The sequence below is a fragment of the Sorex fumeus genome, unplaced genomic scaffold (assembly GCF_029834395.1).
Source record: "Sorex fumeus unplaced genomic scaffold, SorFum_2.1 ptg000013l, whole genome shotgun sequence".
Classification (NCBI taxonomy): domain Eukaryota; kingdom Metazoa; phylum Chordata; class Mammalia; order Eulipotyphla; family Soricidae; genus Sorex; species Sorex fumeus.
Genome location: NW_026606070.1, coordinates 35,386,875 through 35,403,541, shown reverse-complemented (window position 1 = coordinate 35,403,541; position 16,667 = coordinate 35,386,875). Strand labels below are relative to the sequence as shown.

General features: G+C 35.3%; 1 protein-coding gene across 1 annotated transcript in view; it reads right to left on the bottom strand.

Annotated features, from left to right (window-relative positions):
• Positions 1-561: 561 nt before the first annotated feature.
• Positions 562-16,667, bottom strand: part of LOC130020610 (40S ribosomal protein S3a-like) — a 74,475-nt gene continuing 58,369 nt past the window's right edge. The window contains exons 2-3 of the mRNA XM_056111195.1: positions 4,447-4,555; positions 562-1,404 (exon numbers count right to left, since the gene is read on the bottom strand). Of these exons, the coding sequence (XP_055967170.1) occupies positions 576-1,404; positions 4,447-4,555 (938 nt within the window). The 3' untranslated portion in view covers positions 562-575. The remainder of the gene's footprint in view (positions 1,405-4,446; positions 4,556-16,667) is intronic.

Genomic DNA, 16,667 nt, shown 5'->3' with positions numbered 1-16,667 from the left:
TGTAAATAAAAAGAAGTATGATGCAATCTCAAAAGTTGAGTCCTGATACAATAATGATACTGGAAAAACAGTATGCAATTGTAAAAATTAAGATGTAACAATATTTTCATATTTACTTATGTGAGGTACTTAGAAGAAGTAGAAAGTACAACAGAAGTTGCCATAACTTGGGGAATGGCAAAAGTATACTATTTAATGTGCATAGAATACAAGGTATTAGAAATATATAGATGAGGTCACAAAACATATACAAAGTTATATTCACTGAATTGTACCTTTAAAACAGTAAATATTACATGATATATATTTCGACACCATTGAGAAATAGTCATTTCAGAATTAAAAAAAAGTAAACTATCTCCAAAAGTAAATTAGTAAATATTGTTCAAATAATACAATTTATTTAGAGGTCCTTATTGGATTATCCATTCATTTTTCTTTGAAAATCTATTAAGTATTATGGTTGTTTACCCAACTCATTTCACAGAGCATTATGTACTTACGTTATTGTTTAGTGCAATGGAAATGGGACATTCATTTTCTTTTTTTTTTTAACATCACCAGAAATAAAACTTTCATTTGTTACCAATGAACATATGAATTTTAAACAGATTCTTGGACTGTTGGTTCATACCCATTAGCCCTTTAACTTTAACGCCTGTCTCATCTCCAGTAGCTTTTCCAGAACTGCTACCTTCACCATGAAGCTCCATGAGTTTTCCTAATTCAAACTTAAGTTTCTTCAGCATTTTTACTTTTCTAACAAAGACATCATGGAGTGGGTAAATAGACTGGCAAGCCTTTTCTATGTCTTTTCCAATGCTGTCTGGAATCAATTTATTGACCACCTCTTTTAAGTCATTTGTCTGCACCTCCCGAGTCATGATCTCCATCATCTTCTTCTGAATCTGGCGAACCTGCTGATGCTGAGCATAAGAGGTCTTCCTAATCTGGTTATTGCACTTCTTAGTGAAACCAACACAGAATAGACGAAGCAAATAACCATCGGTAGTCTTGACATCAACATGAGCCTCAATCATGGTCTGCCATTTTTTGACCATGGAGCACATTTTGTCACGGGTGAGGTCCATGCCATGGAAGTTTGTCAGGCAGGTTTTTCCCTGAACATCCTCTGTAATCAGCTTGAATTTTCTAAAAGCAACTTCATCGTTCTGCAGGTCAGCAAGACTCACTTCAAATACACGACCCTTGAGGCCATCAGATGCAATTTTGGTTCCCTGGGTTCTGGTGACAAGCTTTTTCTCAGTATTTCTTATATTAAATATTGCGGGTGCTTTCACGTCATACCAGTCTTTCTTAGAAAATGGATCAACCACTTTCTTCTTGACTCCCTTTTTGATGCCTTTGGTAAGGTGCTTATTTTTGCTGACCGCCAAGGTGTCTCTCGGAGAGCCGAAAGGGGGACATTCATATTCTTATGCCCTGTAATGTTTTGTATTAATCTATTGTGATAATTTGCTGCATCCTGTCAGATTTTGCTTCAGAGATGCACAGTTTCCCAAGTATAATTACTAATATGTTATGAGTTTTAATATTAACATCTAGGCAAATAGAATGGCTCTAAGAATATCCAATTACTAAGACTTCCATTCTCCAAAAAATAAAGTTACGTATCATGCAGAATTTTATAGCCCAGTGTCTTAAAACACAAGTGAAATATACTAAAAATCTATGTTCCAAATAAAGCTATAGTCCTCTCGTAAAAGGATCTCTTAGTAAAGTGTTAGTACTTTGCTATTTTTTTAGTTTAAAAATAAACTGAGAGCTACAAATCACTGACAAACTGGAGAAGCACATGCAGCTCTAAAAATCTGTATCAATTTTCTTTCTCTTTAACTGAAAGCAGAAAAGTTCTAAGTATATTCCTAGGTTCATTTAACTTAAACTGCAATTCTTTCCAAGGTTGGCATTAGTGTCTTTCCTTATCCCCCCTCCCTCCCACCAACCACTACCCTCTTCCCAACAGTTAAATGGAATTTGGTAAAGCAAATGTATACAAATTCCCCTTGTCTGAGGGAAATCACCATTGGTGGAGGTGTGTAAAGAAATCAAGAGCTAATGTTATTTTGGAACTGTGTATCTGCTCACTAAAATGCACCCTTGTATCCTGCCTTCCTCTGTTATCTGTTTATCTAAGGAAAAACAGCAAAAAATAACATAATGTAAAATTAAAGCAAATAACAGTGTTGAGGCAATTTAATAAAAATAATCTGAAACTTTAAACGACATGCTTGATTTTTTTTTATAAAAGTCTATACAAGATTCATTTTAGTTTAGCTTTAGTTAAGGGTCATGCTTTTGTACTCCAGAAGCAGTATTAAACTGGACGTGGGAGGTTTGCTTTCTGTAAACACATAAGAAAGTTCCTGATGATCAACCTTAATGTTATAAACCGTAAGATTTCATAGCACTTAACCACTATTAGCCTAATTGTTTAATTGTGGGGAATAAATTGCCCCAGATTATGTTTTTCTCAATAGTTCTTTAGTAAATCTGAACAAATGACATTTTAATGAATAGAAAAGTTTGAAGGCTTAAAACCCAAGATAAGTGTTGAATTGTGGGAGCTACAATTTGATAGGGGTTTTGGAGAAATATGGTCCTCACTGCTCCTCACTCAAATTTTGTGCAATTTAAAAGTTTTTTTTTTTAATATAATACACATAGCACAGCGGTAGGGCATTTGTCTTGCACGCAGCCAGCCCAGCCGAGCTGGGTTTGATTCCTCCACCCCTTTCGGAGAGCCTGGCAAGCTACCGAGAGTATTCAATATGCCACACACAGTAACAAGAAGTCTCACAATAGAGACGTTTACTGGGTCCGCTCGAGCAAATTGATGAACAATGGGAGGACAGAGACAGAGATTTAATACACATGATTTCAACCTTCCTGTAACCAAGGAAAGTTCATTGTTAGAAGCTACAATGTGAGATTTTGGATCTCAGAAGTGCTAAAAAACTTGGTGGGTGAAGACGGTTTACTTAAAATTTAAGCTAACAACAGAATTACAATATGATTTGTTGAAGAAAATCTACATTAAGATTATATGCATACAATTCAAGTGGCAATGCACTGAGAGGGGGAGGGAATGGGAAGGGAGCTTTAGATAACTAACTGGTGGGTGTTGATTATACCAGTATACATGTTGATGCTTATACACATGTGCCTTATTCCCATGTGTCTGTTTGCAATGAGGGATAGTTTACTTCTGAGTGAAACTTCTCTGATAGTTTTTCCCAAAACCTAGAGCTTGTACTCCAATATGTTAGAGATTAAAATAATATTGAGGGCTGGAGCAATAGCACAGCAGGTAGGGCATTTGCTTTGCACGCAGCCAACCCGGGTTCGATTCCCAGCATCCCATATGGTCACCTGAGCACCACCAGTAGTAATTCCTGAGTGCATGAGCCAGGAGTAACCCCTGTGCATCGCCGGGTGTGACCCAAAAAGCAAAATAAATAAATAAATAAATAAAATAATAATAATATTGAATTGGTAAAGAAAAACTTCATCCACTTACTGTTGAGCCAAGTAAAGATTAAAAACTTCTCCCTGGAATTTATAAGGCCCCGTCTGTGGTGCTTTTGTAACTCTCTGTTGACTGTGTACTCCTTGCTAGCCCTTGGACCTTGCCAGTGACCATCTGGGCTGATTCCCTGTCAGTGGCAGACAAATGTACCCTAACATTGAGTAGGTATAATAAACTATTTTCTCCTTTTTGATCGTGTGATTGTAACCATATCTTGTTCCCCTCACCTCATATTTATTTATTTATTTTGTTTTTTGGGTCACACACAGCAATGCAAGGGGTTACTCCTGGCTCTGCAATCAGGAATTACTCCTGGCAGTGCTCAGGGGACCATATGGGATGCTGGGAATTGAACCCAGGTAGGCCGTGTACAAGGCAAATGCCCTACCTGCTGTGCTATCGCTCCAGCCCTTCCCCTCCCCTCTTGTTGATTATGAGCAATGCATCATTTTGCTACAGATTGCAATTAATCTTACATGCTTTAATTGATATTTTAGTTTACTATATGCTGCAATGTAGTTTTAAGGTGAAAGTTTTAAGGTGTGATCATGGTCTTTGTGTCACTTATCAGAGATATGAGGACCCAATTCACAGTGCTTTGAGTGGGGTGGACCAATAAAGCTTCTGTCTCCATTGGTTTCAGCTCTCATTGAGTTTCGTAGAACTCGGGTGCTATGGTCTTTAGATTCTAGTAGGCCTCTCAAATGGACTTAATTCTGTGCCGATAACACATATTTATGACATATTTTTGAGGCATATTATCAGGGTTACCACTTAATTTTAATTTAGATTGGGCCTCTTGACATATGCAGATTTTTATCCATTCTTTCCTTGACAAGGTCATTTATCAATGTCTTTATAAACACGTGATTGCTTTTTGATTGATACCTTGTTACTTTATTTCCATTGTCCCCGCCTTTTCATCAGTAAGGGTCATTATAATATCAACACAAGATGACATTGTGTTGTCAACTCCGTTACTCAAAATCATTACAGTCCCAAAACCTGTAGCAGAAATACAATGTGGTTAGAGAAAGTATTTATCTAAAGCAGTGTTTCTCAAGCTGAGCCAAATGCCCTCTCTTCAGGGGGTGAGGGGCTGAGGGGTGGAGGAAATATTCTACAGGAGCCACAGGTGAAAATTATGTCAATGGTGGATTAACTCTAGCTTTTAGTATTTCTTTGAGAAGTTGAAGTCATTTTGATGTCTGATTCCCTGTAATTGACCTGATTTTGCTCTTTGGTTTGGAATTTTGGCTGTTTTCCTTATTAGAATAGTTTATGATAATGAAATTTATTTGAGGTTTCTAATACTTGTACTGAATACTTGATAGGTGATTTTATTGTCACATTTTGATTATTTCTGGAAACTATAAACTTTACTTCTTTTGTTGCCATAAAATAAATAAATAAGAGACTAATGCTTAAACTGACTTAAAAGCAAATTATAAAATGGGGGAGGCACTGGATTGAAAGGGAACCACAGTTAGAAAAAGTTTGATAAACACTGCTCTGAGAGTCTAGAACAAAAAGGATGAAGGTGTGAGCAATGAGTCAGAAAGTTTTTGTCCCTTTAGAAATAATTTTTATTTAGTGATAAACATTATTACTAAAACAGCACTTGCAGCACTAAAACGCGCGCGCGTGTGTGTGTGTGTGTGTGTGTGTGTGTGTGTGTGTGTATGCGCGCAAGGATCTGAGGTGAAGGCTTGAGATACCACTGTGAGCTACAAATCTCAACTAAGCATGAGACTCAGGCACTGAGTTACAAATTGCTCCTTTGTTCCTCTTTTACCAGATGCTAATTTTAATGTATGAATTGCCCTGAGAATTAATCGTAGAAACAAATTTTAAATTTAAAACAAATTAACTCAAAAACCCCTCCTAAATAATATTTTCCCCTTTTTAAAAATTTAATCTTCATATGGACTCATATGATCTTTTAAAGTTATAATTACTTTACGTATGCAACTTTCAATTCAATCTTTTCTATCTCAATTTTTGTTAAACTGATTTTGTGTGCCTATTAGTTTTAAATGAATGTGTTTTGTGGCTTTGATGGCCTATTCCTGCAGTGCTTTGCAGTTTAGCTTTATAAATCTTTCATGGTCAAAAATAATATAAATTAAGACAATGAAATTCCTTTCAGAGGGGAACTATCTTTATAAAAGTATATTGGCAAAACCTGCAAGGTGAGACATTAAAGTGTCAGCTAAGACAAAGACTTTTGAAAATGTGTAAAAGCGTGTGAAAGAGACCAAAAGGTGAAATGATTGAGACAATGAAAAGCGAGTGGTAAAAGGAGTCATTGCTCATTTTTTTGTTCACTATTGATTCGCTTTTATTCCCTCTTGTTTTTATTCTATTTTTTGATATATTTCAAGAGAACACATATACCTGATAAGAAATGCTTTTTGATAAAATGAATTATTTCTAGAAGATCGTCATTAATTTTATCATGTGCATAAAATATAATAATCAATTCCTCCAAATATTATTCATAGCATCTATAGATTAATTAGTCATTAAGTGAACTCAGTCTACCCTAAGTATCAGAGTGATGAAAAGAACCGCCTGAATTGCACCGAGACAAAGAGAACCTGGAGAATCTGCACTGACTATAATATTTGCTAGTTACATTATATCCCCCGGTATTTAGCTCTTATGTTATTGAGGTAGGGAATAAGATATTTGAAGCTGGAGAGATAATAAAGTGGGGGAAGGCATTGCCTTGCAAGCAGCTACTTAGGTTTAATCCCCAGCATCTCAAATGGTTCCTTAATGTCCAAACAGGAGTTTCCCTGAGCACGCAGCCCTGAGAATTGCTGTGTATGACATTTAAAAAAATTTACAATAAAAAAAAGCTTATTTATTTATTTATAACTTAACAGATTATGTAATCTCCCTAGTGTCCTTTTTTCTCTTTTTTAAATGAAACATACACCTACACATAGAGTCATTAAGAATGGAAGTTAATGATACTAAGTCTTTAGAAATATCTTTGCACTATTGTGGTTTCTGCTGTTTACTCAGCTTTCTGAAAGTATTTTTAGTTTTATTTATTTCCCTTTTGTTTATTTTCAATCTTTTCATTAAAAAATAATATCAGAGAGCATAATAAAATAAGATGTGGAGACCAGAGTTTTCAGTCCTCTGTTTCATATACTTAACTGAATTTGAAAAGTTATTTAGGCTTATGTGTATTTTTTATATATGTGCATATATTATTTATAAAATATATCAATATGATATGTATTTAACATAGACAAAGAAAAAAATTATGTTCCTATTTCTTAAGTTAGCTGCTGTGAGCCAAACTTCTTAAGAGTTACACAAAAATGATTTCATGACTATAGAATCAGAGAAGTCTATAAAATGAGAAAAAATTTCTGCTTCCTTAATCTCAATTTAAAGGAGAATAGCATTCCTTTTAAATAGAGATGAAGGAGTTATTTCCTCATGAGTTTTCAAGGAATGGGTAGTAGGTAAAGTAAATAATGACTAAGACTAATTTTTATTCTGGAAGTAACTTCAAAAATAGCACTTACTTAGTAGTTAATAAAATGAACTGTGAAAGTTGGGTTCAAATTTTTACATTACTTTTAAAAACTGAGTTATCATATGCTTTGTGGTTTAGCTGTGGTTTAGCATCATCATTTTTCATTGAAAACAATAGCATATAATGCATGTGTTTTTTTTAAAATTTTTTAAGGATTACTGAAATCATATGTACATGAATCTTAGAATTCCACCTCACACATATCAGCATGCAAAAAACTATCATTACTATTACAAACAATGAAATATTATATAAAATGAGAAAAACCTAAATCCAAATTGCATTTCTTTCATGATATAGTTTTGTGCAAACCAAAAGTTCTTAGAATTCTGTGATGACTAGATCGAATCCAGAATGATAATTAAATGTAACTGAATGAACCACTAGTTCTTTGGGCAACCATCCTTATATTCAGCTTAGTTTGCAATAGCTCTTGATGATTTTGTTTGACAAGTACTATTTGACAAATACTTAGTAGTTGAGATTTTCCAAATTGGTGATTAAGTCCCAATGTATGTGAGGTATTTTAAAAGACTTCAAAGTGATTTCAGATCCATCAGCTCAATACAGACATGCCTGGATAGAAAATCAACCTGAGAATCTATTCTAATAACTAACTAAAGCATATTTTAAAAGAAAAATGAGAAAGAGCACTGTCAAGTAAAAGAAAGGAATTAAATGCCCCAAGTTGCAATGAGGGCGACTACCAATAGAGGGCACCCCAGGAAGTAAAGAAAAGGGTTTTTGTGTTCACAATAGAGGAGTGTGGATAGCTCCCCATAGAAGTGTGCTCTCACACCTTTTGGGAGGTTTGATTTCCTCTTTCTGTAATCTGACCCCCAGCCTTTGCTGCTATGTTGATTTTTTATGCCCTTGTCCTCCAAGTTCTTTTTCATGCAAATACCCTGCATGAGATTTTCACAGAATCAATTTTCTATCACCACTATACCCCTCTCGGAGAGCCCGGCAAGCTACCGAGAGTATTCGATATGCCAAACACAGTAACAACAAAGTCTCCAATGGAGACGTTACTGGGCCCGCTCGAGCAAATCGTCGATCAAGGAGAGGGCCAATTTTCTGTCATCCCCTCTGTTTTCAGGTCTTGTTCTGCTTTTAATTTTTTTTTTCTCCTTTGGGGCACAGTGGGTAGGGTGTTTGCCTTGCATGCTGCTGACCCTGTTTTGATTCCTCCATCCCTGTCCTTCTCAGAGAGTCCAGCAAGCTACTGAGAGTATCCCGCCTGCATGACAGAACCTGGCAAGCTCCCCGTGTCATATTTGATATGCTAAAAACAGTAACAAGTGTCACAATGGAGACGTCAATAGAGACGTTACTGGTGCCCACTCAAGCAAATCAATGAACAATGGGAGGACAGTGCTACAGTGTTTTTGGAGACAAACTTGGTGTTGCTCTGGGCCTGCTCCTTGCTCTGTGCTCAGAGATCAAACCCAGGCTTGCATGCAGAGCTTGCTAATAGTCCAATGATCGATTTCACTGGCCCTGCCTTTATTTCTTTACTTATATTCTGACATGATGTCAAACCTGGGTTTAAAGGTTAATATTTTTTAAAGGCAGATGCACAACTTAAGTGTCAAAAACAGATGAACAACTTTTAAAATTTTTCAGTGGTGGTGTTTGCTGAAGCCTGTACACCTCTTTGAGATGCTTATACACACCCTGCTGTGGGTCTCTAAATCTCTTTGCAGTGTCAGGGATCGCACAGGCTCCAACAGCAAATCTGCCAGGATCAAACGTGGTACATATGGAGCCATAGGAATTTGAACTTATGATTTTATGATTGCAAGGCAGACACTCTAAGTCATTGAAATAGTCCTCTAGGCCTGAACTACATGCTTTAAATAAAAGTCCACTCAGTTATTTTTCAAACAGCAAAAGTAGAGTCAGAGACAGAAGGCAGAAAAAAATAAACTCAAAGTAAGAATAGACTTCAGGAAAATTGATATCTGGGTCAATCAACGCAGTACTTTTAAAAACTGTGACATTTAACAGAAGGTGAAATGCACAGACTTTCCATATGTAGATTGTCAGGTTTTGACAGATTTTTGCTTATATCTATCAGACCCTTTGTTAAAAAAAATGCTATATCCATATCCATTATTTCAGAAAGTTATCTGATAACACTTCATGTCAATTAGGAATTCCTGTTTTTGTTTTCATGGTCATCATTAGTTTTGTTTATTTTACATAAAATTATTTACATAAATAAGTCTATTTTGCTTAACATGATTTAATTATTTAATCATATTACTGTGTATAGTTTGTTTCTTTTTACAACAGTATTACTATACCAAATTTAGTATAGATTAACCAAATGAACAGGATGGTTGGCTTTCCTAATAAACAGAATACCAAGTAAAAATAGTCATTAACATTTTATAGGGATGGTGTATTGAATCTGGGGCATATTGCCATGTTAATAATACTGTGTTTGGGAGTGAAGAGAAGAGAGAATAAAGGGGTTGAGATGTGTACTTGGAATGTGGCTGTTCCCTGTTTGATTCCTGGCATCACATATGGTCACCACATATTATTCCTGCTAGAAGTGATAGTTGTGCCTAGAGCCAGGAATAAGTTCTGAGCACTTCAGGGTATGGCCCAAGCCCAAGCTCCAGCAAAAATATTAATAATATAGTGTCTACTGATCCATGGGCTTTCCATGGACAATGTCTTTCCAATCATTCATTTTTTTACTACACTCACTGATATTTTTAATTATCAATAATTAAATAATTAAAAGTCCACTTCTTGGTTTGGAAAGATAGTACAGAAGACAGAGTACTTGATTTGCACACAACCAACTTAGGTTCTAGCCCTGGCACCCCATGTGGTCACCAAAGTCCATCAGGAATGATCCCTGAGTGCAGAGCCAGGAGTTAAGTCCTGAGCATTGCAGGGTTTGGCCCTAAAACAATAAAACAAAACAAAACAAAAAAAGTCTGATACTTCTTTTGTGAAAATTGCTTCCAAATACATTGCCTGTTTTGATTCATTGAAAAGAACATGGTTTATTAATTTTATTTTCAGGCTGTTTATTGCTAGTGAATAGAAGTATGATGGATTTTACTATTTTTTGGTGTGTGTGTGGGCGGGAGCAGGGGTTCTCAAGCTGCTTACAGGAGGTCCTCTAATTAAAAAAAATACTCTGATTGTAACTAGTTTTGACACTTGACATATTTCTTTTGTGCATGCAATAATATGGATTTCACTTCTTTTCTAATTTCTGAAACACTCTCTGCTATAGTTTTGGCAGAGATTTAGGACTCTTGCATATGACCCTGGGTAAAATAAAAAATATACAGTCCTTTGTGTTAATTTTATAGGTAGAAACTTGTTATAGTTGTATTTGTTCATATAAAACTACTGATCTGCTGTGCAGAGTTAGCTCAGTTAGAATGAAAGAGATTGATTTCTTGGCAATATTTTCAATTTTTCTACCCCATGCTGATAGCAGCTGGGGCAGAAATACACTCAGCATTGCTTTCGTGCCTGATAGTTATAGTTGTGACCATGTTAATTACCATCCTGTCTAATAGCACAATAGGGACACTGAATGGTACTGAGAGTGATTATTATAGTCTTGTCTTCTGCAGGAAGACTTTATTGGAAACCATGAGCAATTTATAATTAAACTTCTAGTCATCCTTGGTAAATGTATTTGCTAACATTAAATCCTATTGCAATTTGACTGAACATTTTGTGTTAGTGATATATTCAAAGTTAGAAATGTCACATTCTGACCATCTATACAATGTGAAAGATTATATCGTGTGCTTTATTCTTGTTAAGCTTAATTTTTTAAATAAAATATATTCATGTTTTTAAAAAAGGTCCTTTGTATTGTTAATTTTAAACTCTTCCCCTGTCCTAGTTGTCATTGGCATTGCAAGAATTGGGAATTACATATTTGGTTGCAGTACTTCTAGAGGTTGCACACTCATTTGTAGTGCTTTCACGCACTTGGATTACTGTACACCAGAGAACACATACTTGTACAACCACAGATCACAAAGAGAAATGCTTCTGGGATTGTACTAGGCCCTTCGGGCAGAGTGCTGTGGGTTGAATGGAGACCACGTGCTTGCAAGCAAGGCACTCTACATCTGAACCACATTCCAGGCACCAGGTGCTATTATTTTTAAAGAATATTTTGCTTGAGTTCACAGAGTAACAATATACAACCAAATGAATACAAAATTAACAGAAAAAAATCATCTCTACTGTCAAAGAAAATTGACCCACCTAACTTTGGATAACTTTCCTCCCCCAAAGTAGTTTTTGGCTATAATATATTCAGGTTTTAAAGATTTTTAAAAATTGAGACAAAAATTTCTAATTATTATATTAGCTTATTACATACCTTCATAAAAATCAAATCATATATAAAAAATTTCAATTTTTCTGGTTTCTTTTGCTTGGTGTTGTACTTACATGGCTCATCTCTATTTTAACTGTAGATATAGCTGGCTCATTTTCACTGATCTGTGATATTCTATTGTTTGAGAGTATATTTGATTATTAATTTTAATGTTGATATATGTTTTCTTTCTTCCCAGTCAGAGATGTTTACAAGTAATATGTATATTTTTACATGTTTGCTGCAAAGCTACATACAATTCTCATGGGAATATACATTAAATCAGAATTACTGTAATAGTGTGTCCTTATCTTTAATTTATCTTTGAATTTTTATTTAAGCACTGTGATTAATAATAAAGTTTCATGTACACAGTATAAAAAAACACATCATCACCAGAATGTCAGTCCCCCAATGTCTCGAGGTTCCCTACCTTCACCTGTACCTTATCAGCAAACTCCCTCTGAGTCTTGTTGGTATTAGCCATTTTCTATCCTTTATTGTGTTCTTTGTAATCCACATATGAGATTAACAATTCTGTATTTTTCCTCTCCTTTTGACTGATTTCACTTATAGTTTTCCCCATAGAGTGGCAAATTTCAGGATTTTATATTTTTTTATAGCTGATAGAATTTCATTGTGTATTACTATACTTTGCATATTTCTACACTGTTTCTTCGTGCACTTTTTTTGAATAGGGACCTGGGTTGTTCCAAAATCTTGGTTATTGTGAATAGTCCCACAATTACATAGAAGTACACATGTCTTCCTGAAATAATGTTTTGCTGACTTTGGGGTGAATAGAAAGAAGTGGAAGTGATTGATCTTATTGAAGCTTTTTTTTGAATACCTCCATACTGTTTTCCACTTAAGCTTAACCAGACATTTTCACCAACAGTGAATGAGGCTTCCTTCCACCCTTCCCCAACATCCCCACCAGCAATGGCTTGGCTACTCCTTTGATGTGTGCCAGTCTCACGATGTCTCACTTATATCTCCTGTGGTTTTTATTTCCATTTCCATAATAATAAATGATGAAAATCACTTTTTCTTATAGCCGTTGCCCATCTTTACATTTTCTTTATCTTTTTCTTTCTTTTGGTCCAATTCACTGATGTTTAGGAACTACTCCTGGTTCTTCACTCTGGAATCACTCCTGGCAATGCTTTGGAGGACCATATGGGATGTCAGTGATAGAACCCAGGTCTGTGTACAAGGTAAATGCCCCACTGGCTGTACTATTGTTCCTCCCACCCCCACAACAAAGCCTGTTCAGCTCACCTTCGCATTTTTGATGGAGTTGTTTTTTGTTATTGTCAGTAAACTTTACAAGGAACTTTTGTATTGTGGGTTACTATAGAATTATGGTATAATTTAAACTTGGAGCAAGGAAAGCCTTCTATCTATTACCTAGAGTTGCTTTGACCAATCAGGGAATTTTATAACTCCATACAAATATAACAGCATTTGGTCTATATTTATAAAAATACCATGGGAGTCTTCACGAGGAATGTATTAAATCTGTATAAGTTATACAATCTAATTCACTTAAATCATTATTTGTTGAGGGTCCATGCCAGGCTCTGTTCATGGGACCATAAGATGTGAAGCCAGCTGCATTCAACGCAAGAACCTTGACCCCTATCTTATCTTTCCACTTCCCTTCCCCCACCATTTACAAGTTCATTTACTTATATTAGTTTCTATTAAAGAGTTATTTATTTTATACTTTGGGGTATAATACAGTGTTACCTTATTTTATTGTTTAGATTATTCCAGCTTAGACATTGGGAGTGTGTTTAGTCAATTTCTATGTCTACACAAACACACAAACATATACACATACACATATATATGTATATACTTATACACACAGACATGTACACACCTTCTCCATTGTAGGCTTTAAAATTATTTTCTCACCGTTATAAAAATTTGAAAATTTAAATTTAAGTCTAATGGAGAATGAGAAAATAGGCTTTTATGACAAAGTAATAAATCAATATTCCTAAAGAAATTCTAAAGAGGTGAAACCTTTCATTCTGTAGCAAAAGGTGAGGTAACACCAAATTACCTATAGCCCTAAAAGTTACAAACATTTCCACTCTTGAAAACCAATGCTATCACAATGAAAAAAAACTGAACTATGTGAAGTGCATTTTCTTAGTTGTTGAAACTAGTGCTTCAGTCTGAGTTCAAAATGAAATGTATAAGAGTTTAGAAATGTTTTTGTATATGTGGCTATGAGAGTAGAATTGCCAAGGCATCCTTTTCTTGATTTCACACTAAAAAGTAGCACTGTAGCACTGTCCTCACGTTGTTCATCGATTAGCTCGAGCGGGCACCAGTAACGTCTCCATTGTGAGACTTATTGTTACTGTTTTTGGCATATTGAATACGCCACAGGGAGCTTACCAGGCTCTCTGAGAGGGACAGAGGAATCAAACCCGGGTTGGCTGCGTGCAAGGCAAATGCCCTACCTACTGTGCTATCGCTCCAGTCCACTAAAAAGCAAATAAATAAAAAATCGCATGATAAATCTGGGTAGAACTAATTTTTAGCTAGGACTTACATTGTATTTTGTCTCTTTGTTATATCTTGTCACTTAGTGATAATTATCTTCTCATGATTTTCTTTGTTGAAGGATAATAAGATAGCTTATAAAAACTCAGCTATCTCAGGGACACAGAGATAGTACAGGAAAAAAGACATTTACTTTTCATGCTGCCACTTTTACCCAATCTCATACCCATGCTCAGAATCTCATATAGTTCCATTGATCACCATTAAGGGTTACTCTGAGCACAGAGCTAGGAATAGCCCCTGAACACCACTGCATGACTAGGTATTGCCCAGCACCACACACAGACACACATACACACACACCAAATACAAAACAACGCCCCCCCCCCCAAATAAAACCCAAAAACTCAAAAGTCTTATAATCTTACACAGCACTGTCATTATGTGAATTATCAAATGTAAATGAAAGAATTTCAGGAAGCAAGAAATAAGAGTTTTCATAAGAAGAAACCAAGTAATACCCAAGTAATTCTGTGGTAATGACTTTCTTGCTGGTTTTCTCTTAAAAATTTCTTTAAAACTTTCTGAAATTTCTACTAAAGTAACAAAGTACACAGAAAAGGACGTAGAGCACAGCATGTTCCAAATGCATCAATTGTGAAGTGTCCTGTTCACTTCACTTACCAAGATCACATCATTAGCTTCTATAATCTTACCTGCTGTTGCTGATAAACACCATTCACCAGAAAAGAGAGTGGTTTCCATGAACCTTTGACTAGTGTGGTCATGATGCTGGGTGACTCCAACTGGGGCCAATTTATTCTCTCAGTTGTGTCTATGACCTTGGATTATCACCTGTATTTGGTTCAAGTAATGAGATTCTTAGGTGAAATCACACATTTATTTTCTTTTAGAATTTAAGACACCCCAGGGGCTAGTTGTGTTATTACCAGTCAAGGTACAGATCTTTGGTTTCCAGGTAACCTCTGAATTCTTGACAGCTTGATTCTAATCCAGTTTTCACTTGGACCCCATAATAAAGAGGTTTTGGAGATCTCTGAAGTATCTTCAAAAATCCCCAAACATGCTTATTTTCTATAGGAAGAGTTATTTAACCCACAGCTAGATAACTTCTGCCTGCATTTTAATTAATCTTTAAATTCAGTTTCTAAAGATTATTAGTTTTTTAGGTTTTATTAACAAATTACCATTTAACATAGTGCTTAAACAGTCTCTGAATCTAAAATCATGGTGTTAGCATTGCTTTGTGCCCTAGGAAGACTCATAGGAAAATTCATTCCTTCTTCTCTGTAGTGTCTTCCAGCAATATTTTCATTCCAAGTCTTTTCTTTAAATAATTCCAATTTGTGGTGTGTGTATGTGTGTGTGTGTGTGTGTGTGTGTGTGTGTCTGTTGAGAGGTGTTTGGCCACACCTAGTGGGATTCATAGGTTACCCCTCTTTCTGTGCTCAAGGGTTACTCCAGGCAGTGCTCAGGGAACCATATATGGTTCTAGGAATTATACTGTGGTTAGCCACATACAAGGAAAGTGCCTTAATCTCTGAATTATCTCTTAGGCACCTCATTCTAATTTTAACCTCCATGTTTATATATGGTTATGTGTTTTTGTGTCCCCGATTTAGTGCTCACCTTACTCTAGTAGGACCTCGTTTTATCTAAACAAATACATCAGAAAATACCTTATTTCCAAATAATGTCATATTCAGATATTCTAGAATATTCATTTTTTAAAGTATAGCATTTAAGACTTTCCACTTGGATCTTAGATACAATTTTATAAATACTAAGTTAATTCTCCTTAGTGAAATATATTCTTTTCTACAAAAAAATTCATTATGGCTCTAGTTTTCTCATCATCAATTTTATTTTCCCATCTGAAATGTAACCTTCTTGAGAAAATTGGTGATTGAGATTTATTTTTAACATAAACTAACCCTCACAATTATCAACCATTATGAAGTATATTCTATTTAAGTAGAAGATTCAATATCAAGATGGTCGAGTACCATCAATGGAAACAGTAAATGTAAGAATTACTTTACATCTGACCAGCTATGCCTTAGTGTTTTGATAATATGGAAACTGTAAGAATAAATGTATCATTAATTTTTTTATTTAGAAAAGTAGTATACTATAATTTTATACTAAAAGTTGTATGCATAATTTATATACCACCCTTGTGTCAACTAGGTTGGCACTTATCTGTGATCTTGAGTAGATCTAATAGGCCTTCATTTTATCTAAACAACTACATCAGAAAATACCTTATTTACAAATAATGCCATATTTGGATATTCCAGAAGAACATTAATTTTTTTAGTATAGAATTTAAGTTACTCCTTGGGGAGAATTTATCTGCATGAAGTTTCATTTATATGACTGACAAGTCTCAGATTTGCTAATCACATGGAGTTTTCCATACAGCAATTTGAGGTTCCTTATGGCAATTGACTTTTTTTCTAGAGAACACAGTCTAAGTGATCAGATCAAAAGTTCCATCTATTGCTTATGGACTTGGTTTGGAAGTCTCAAGCCACCTCCACTTTAGTATTCTGATCTTAGAAAACAGCCCTGACCAGGCAGGAGACTGAGAGGAAGGGAAGTTGATGAGGCTTGGGGGCTAACTCTCACATTCCTGT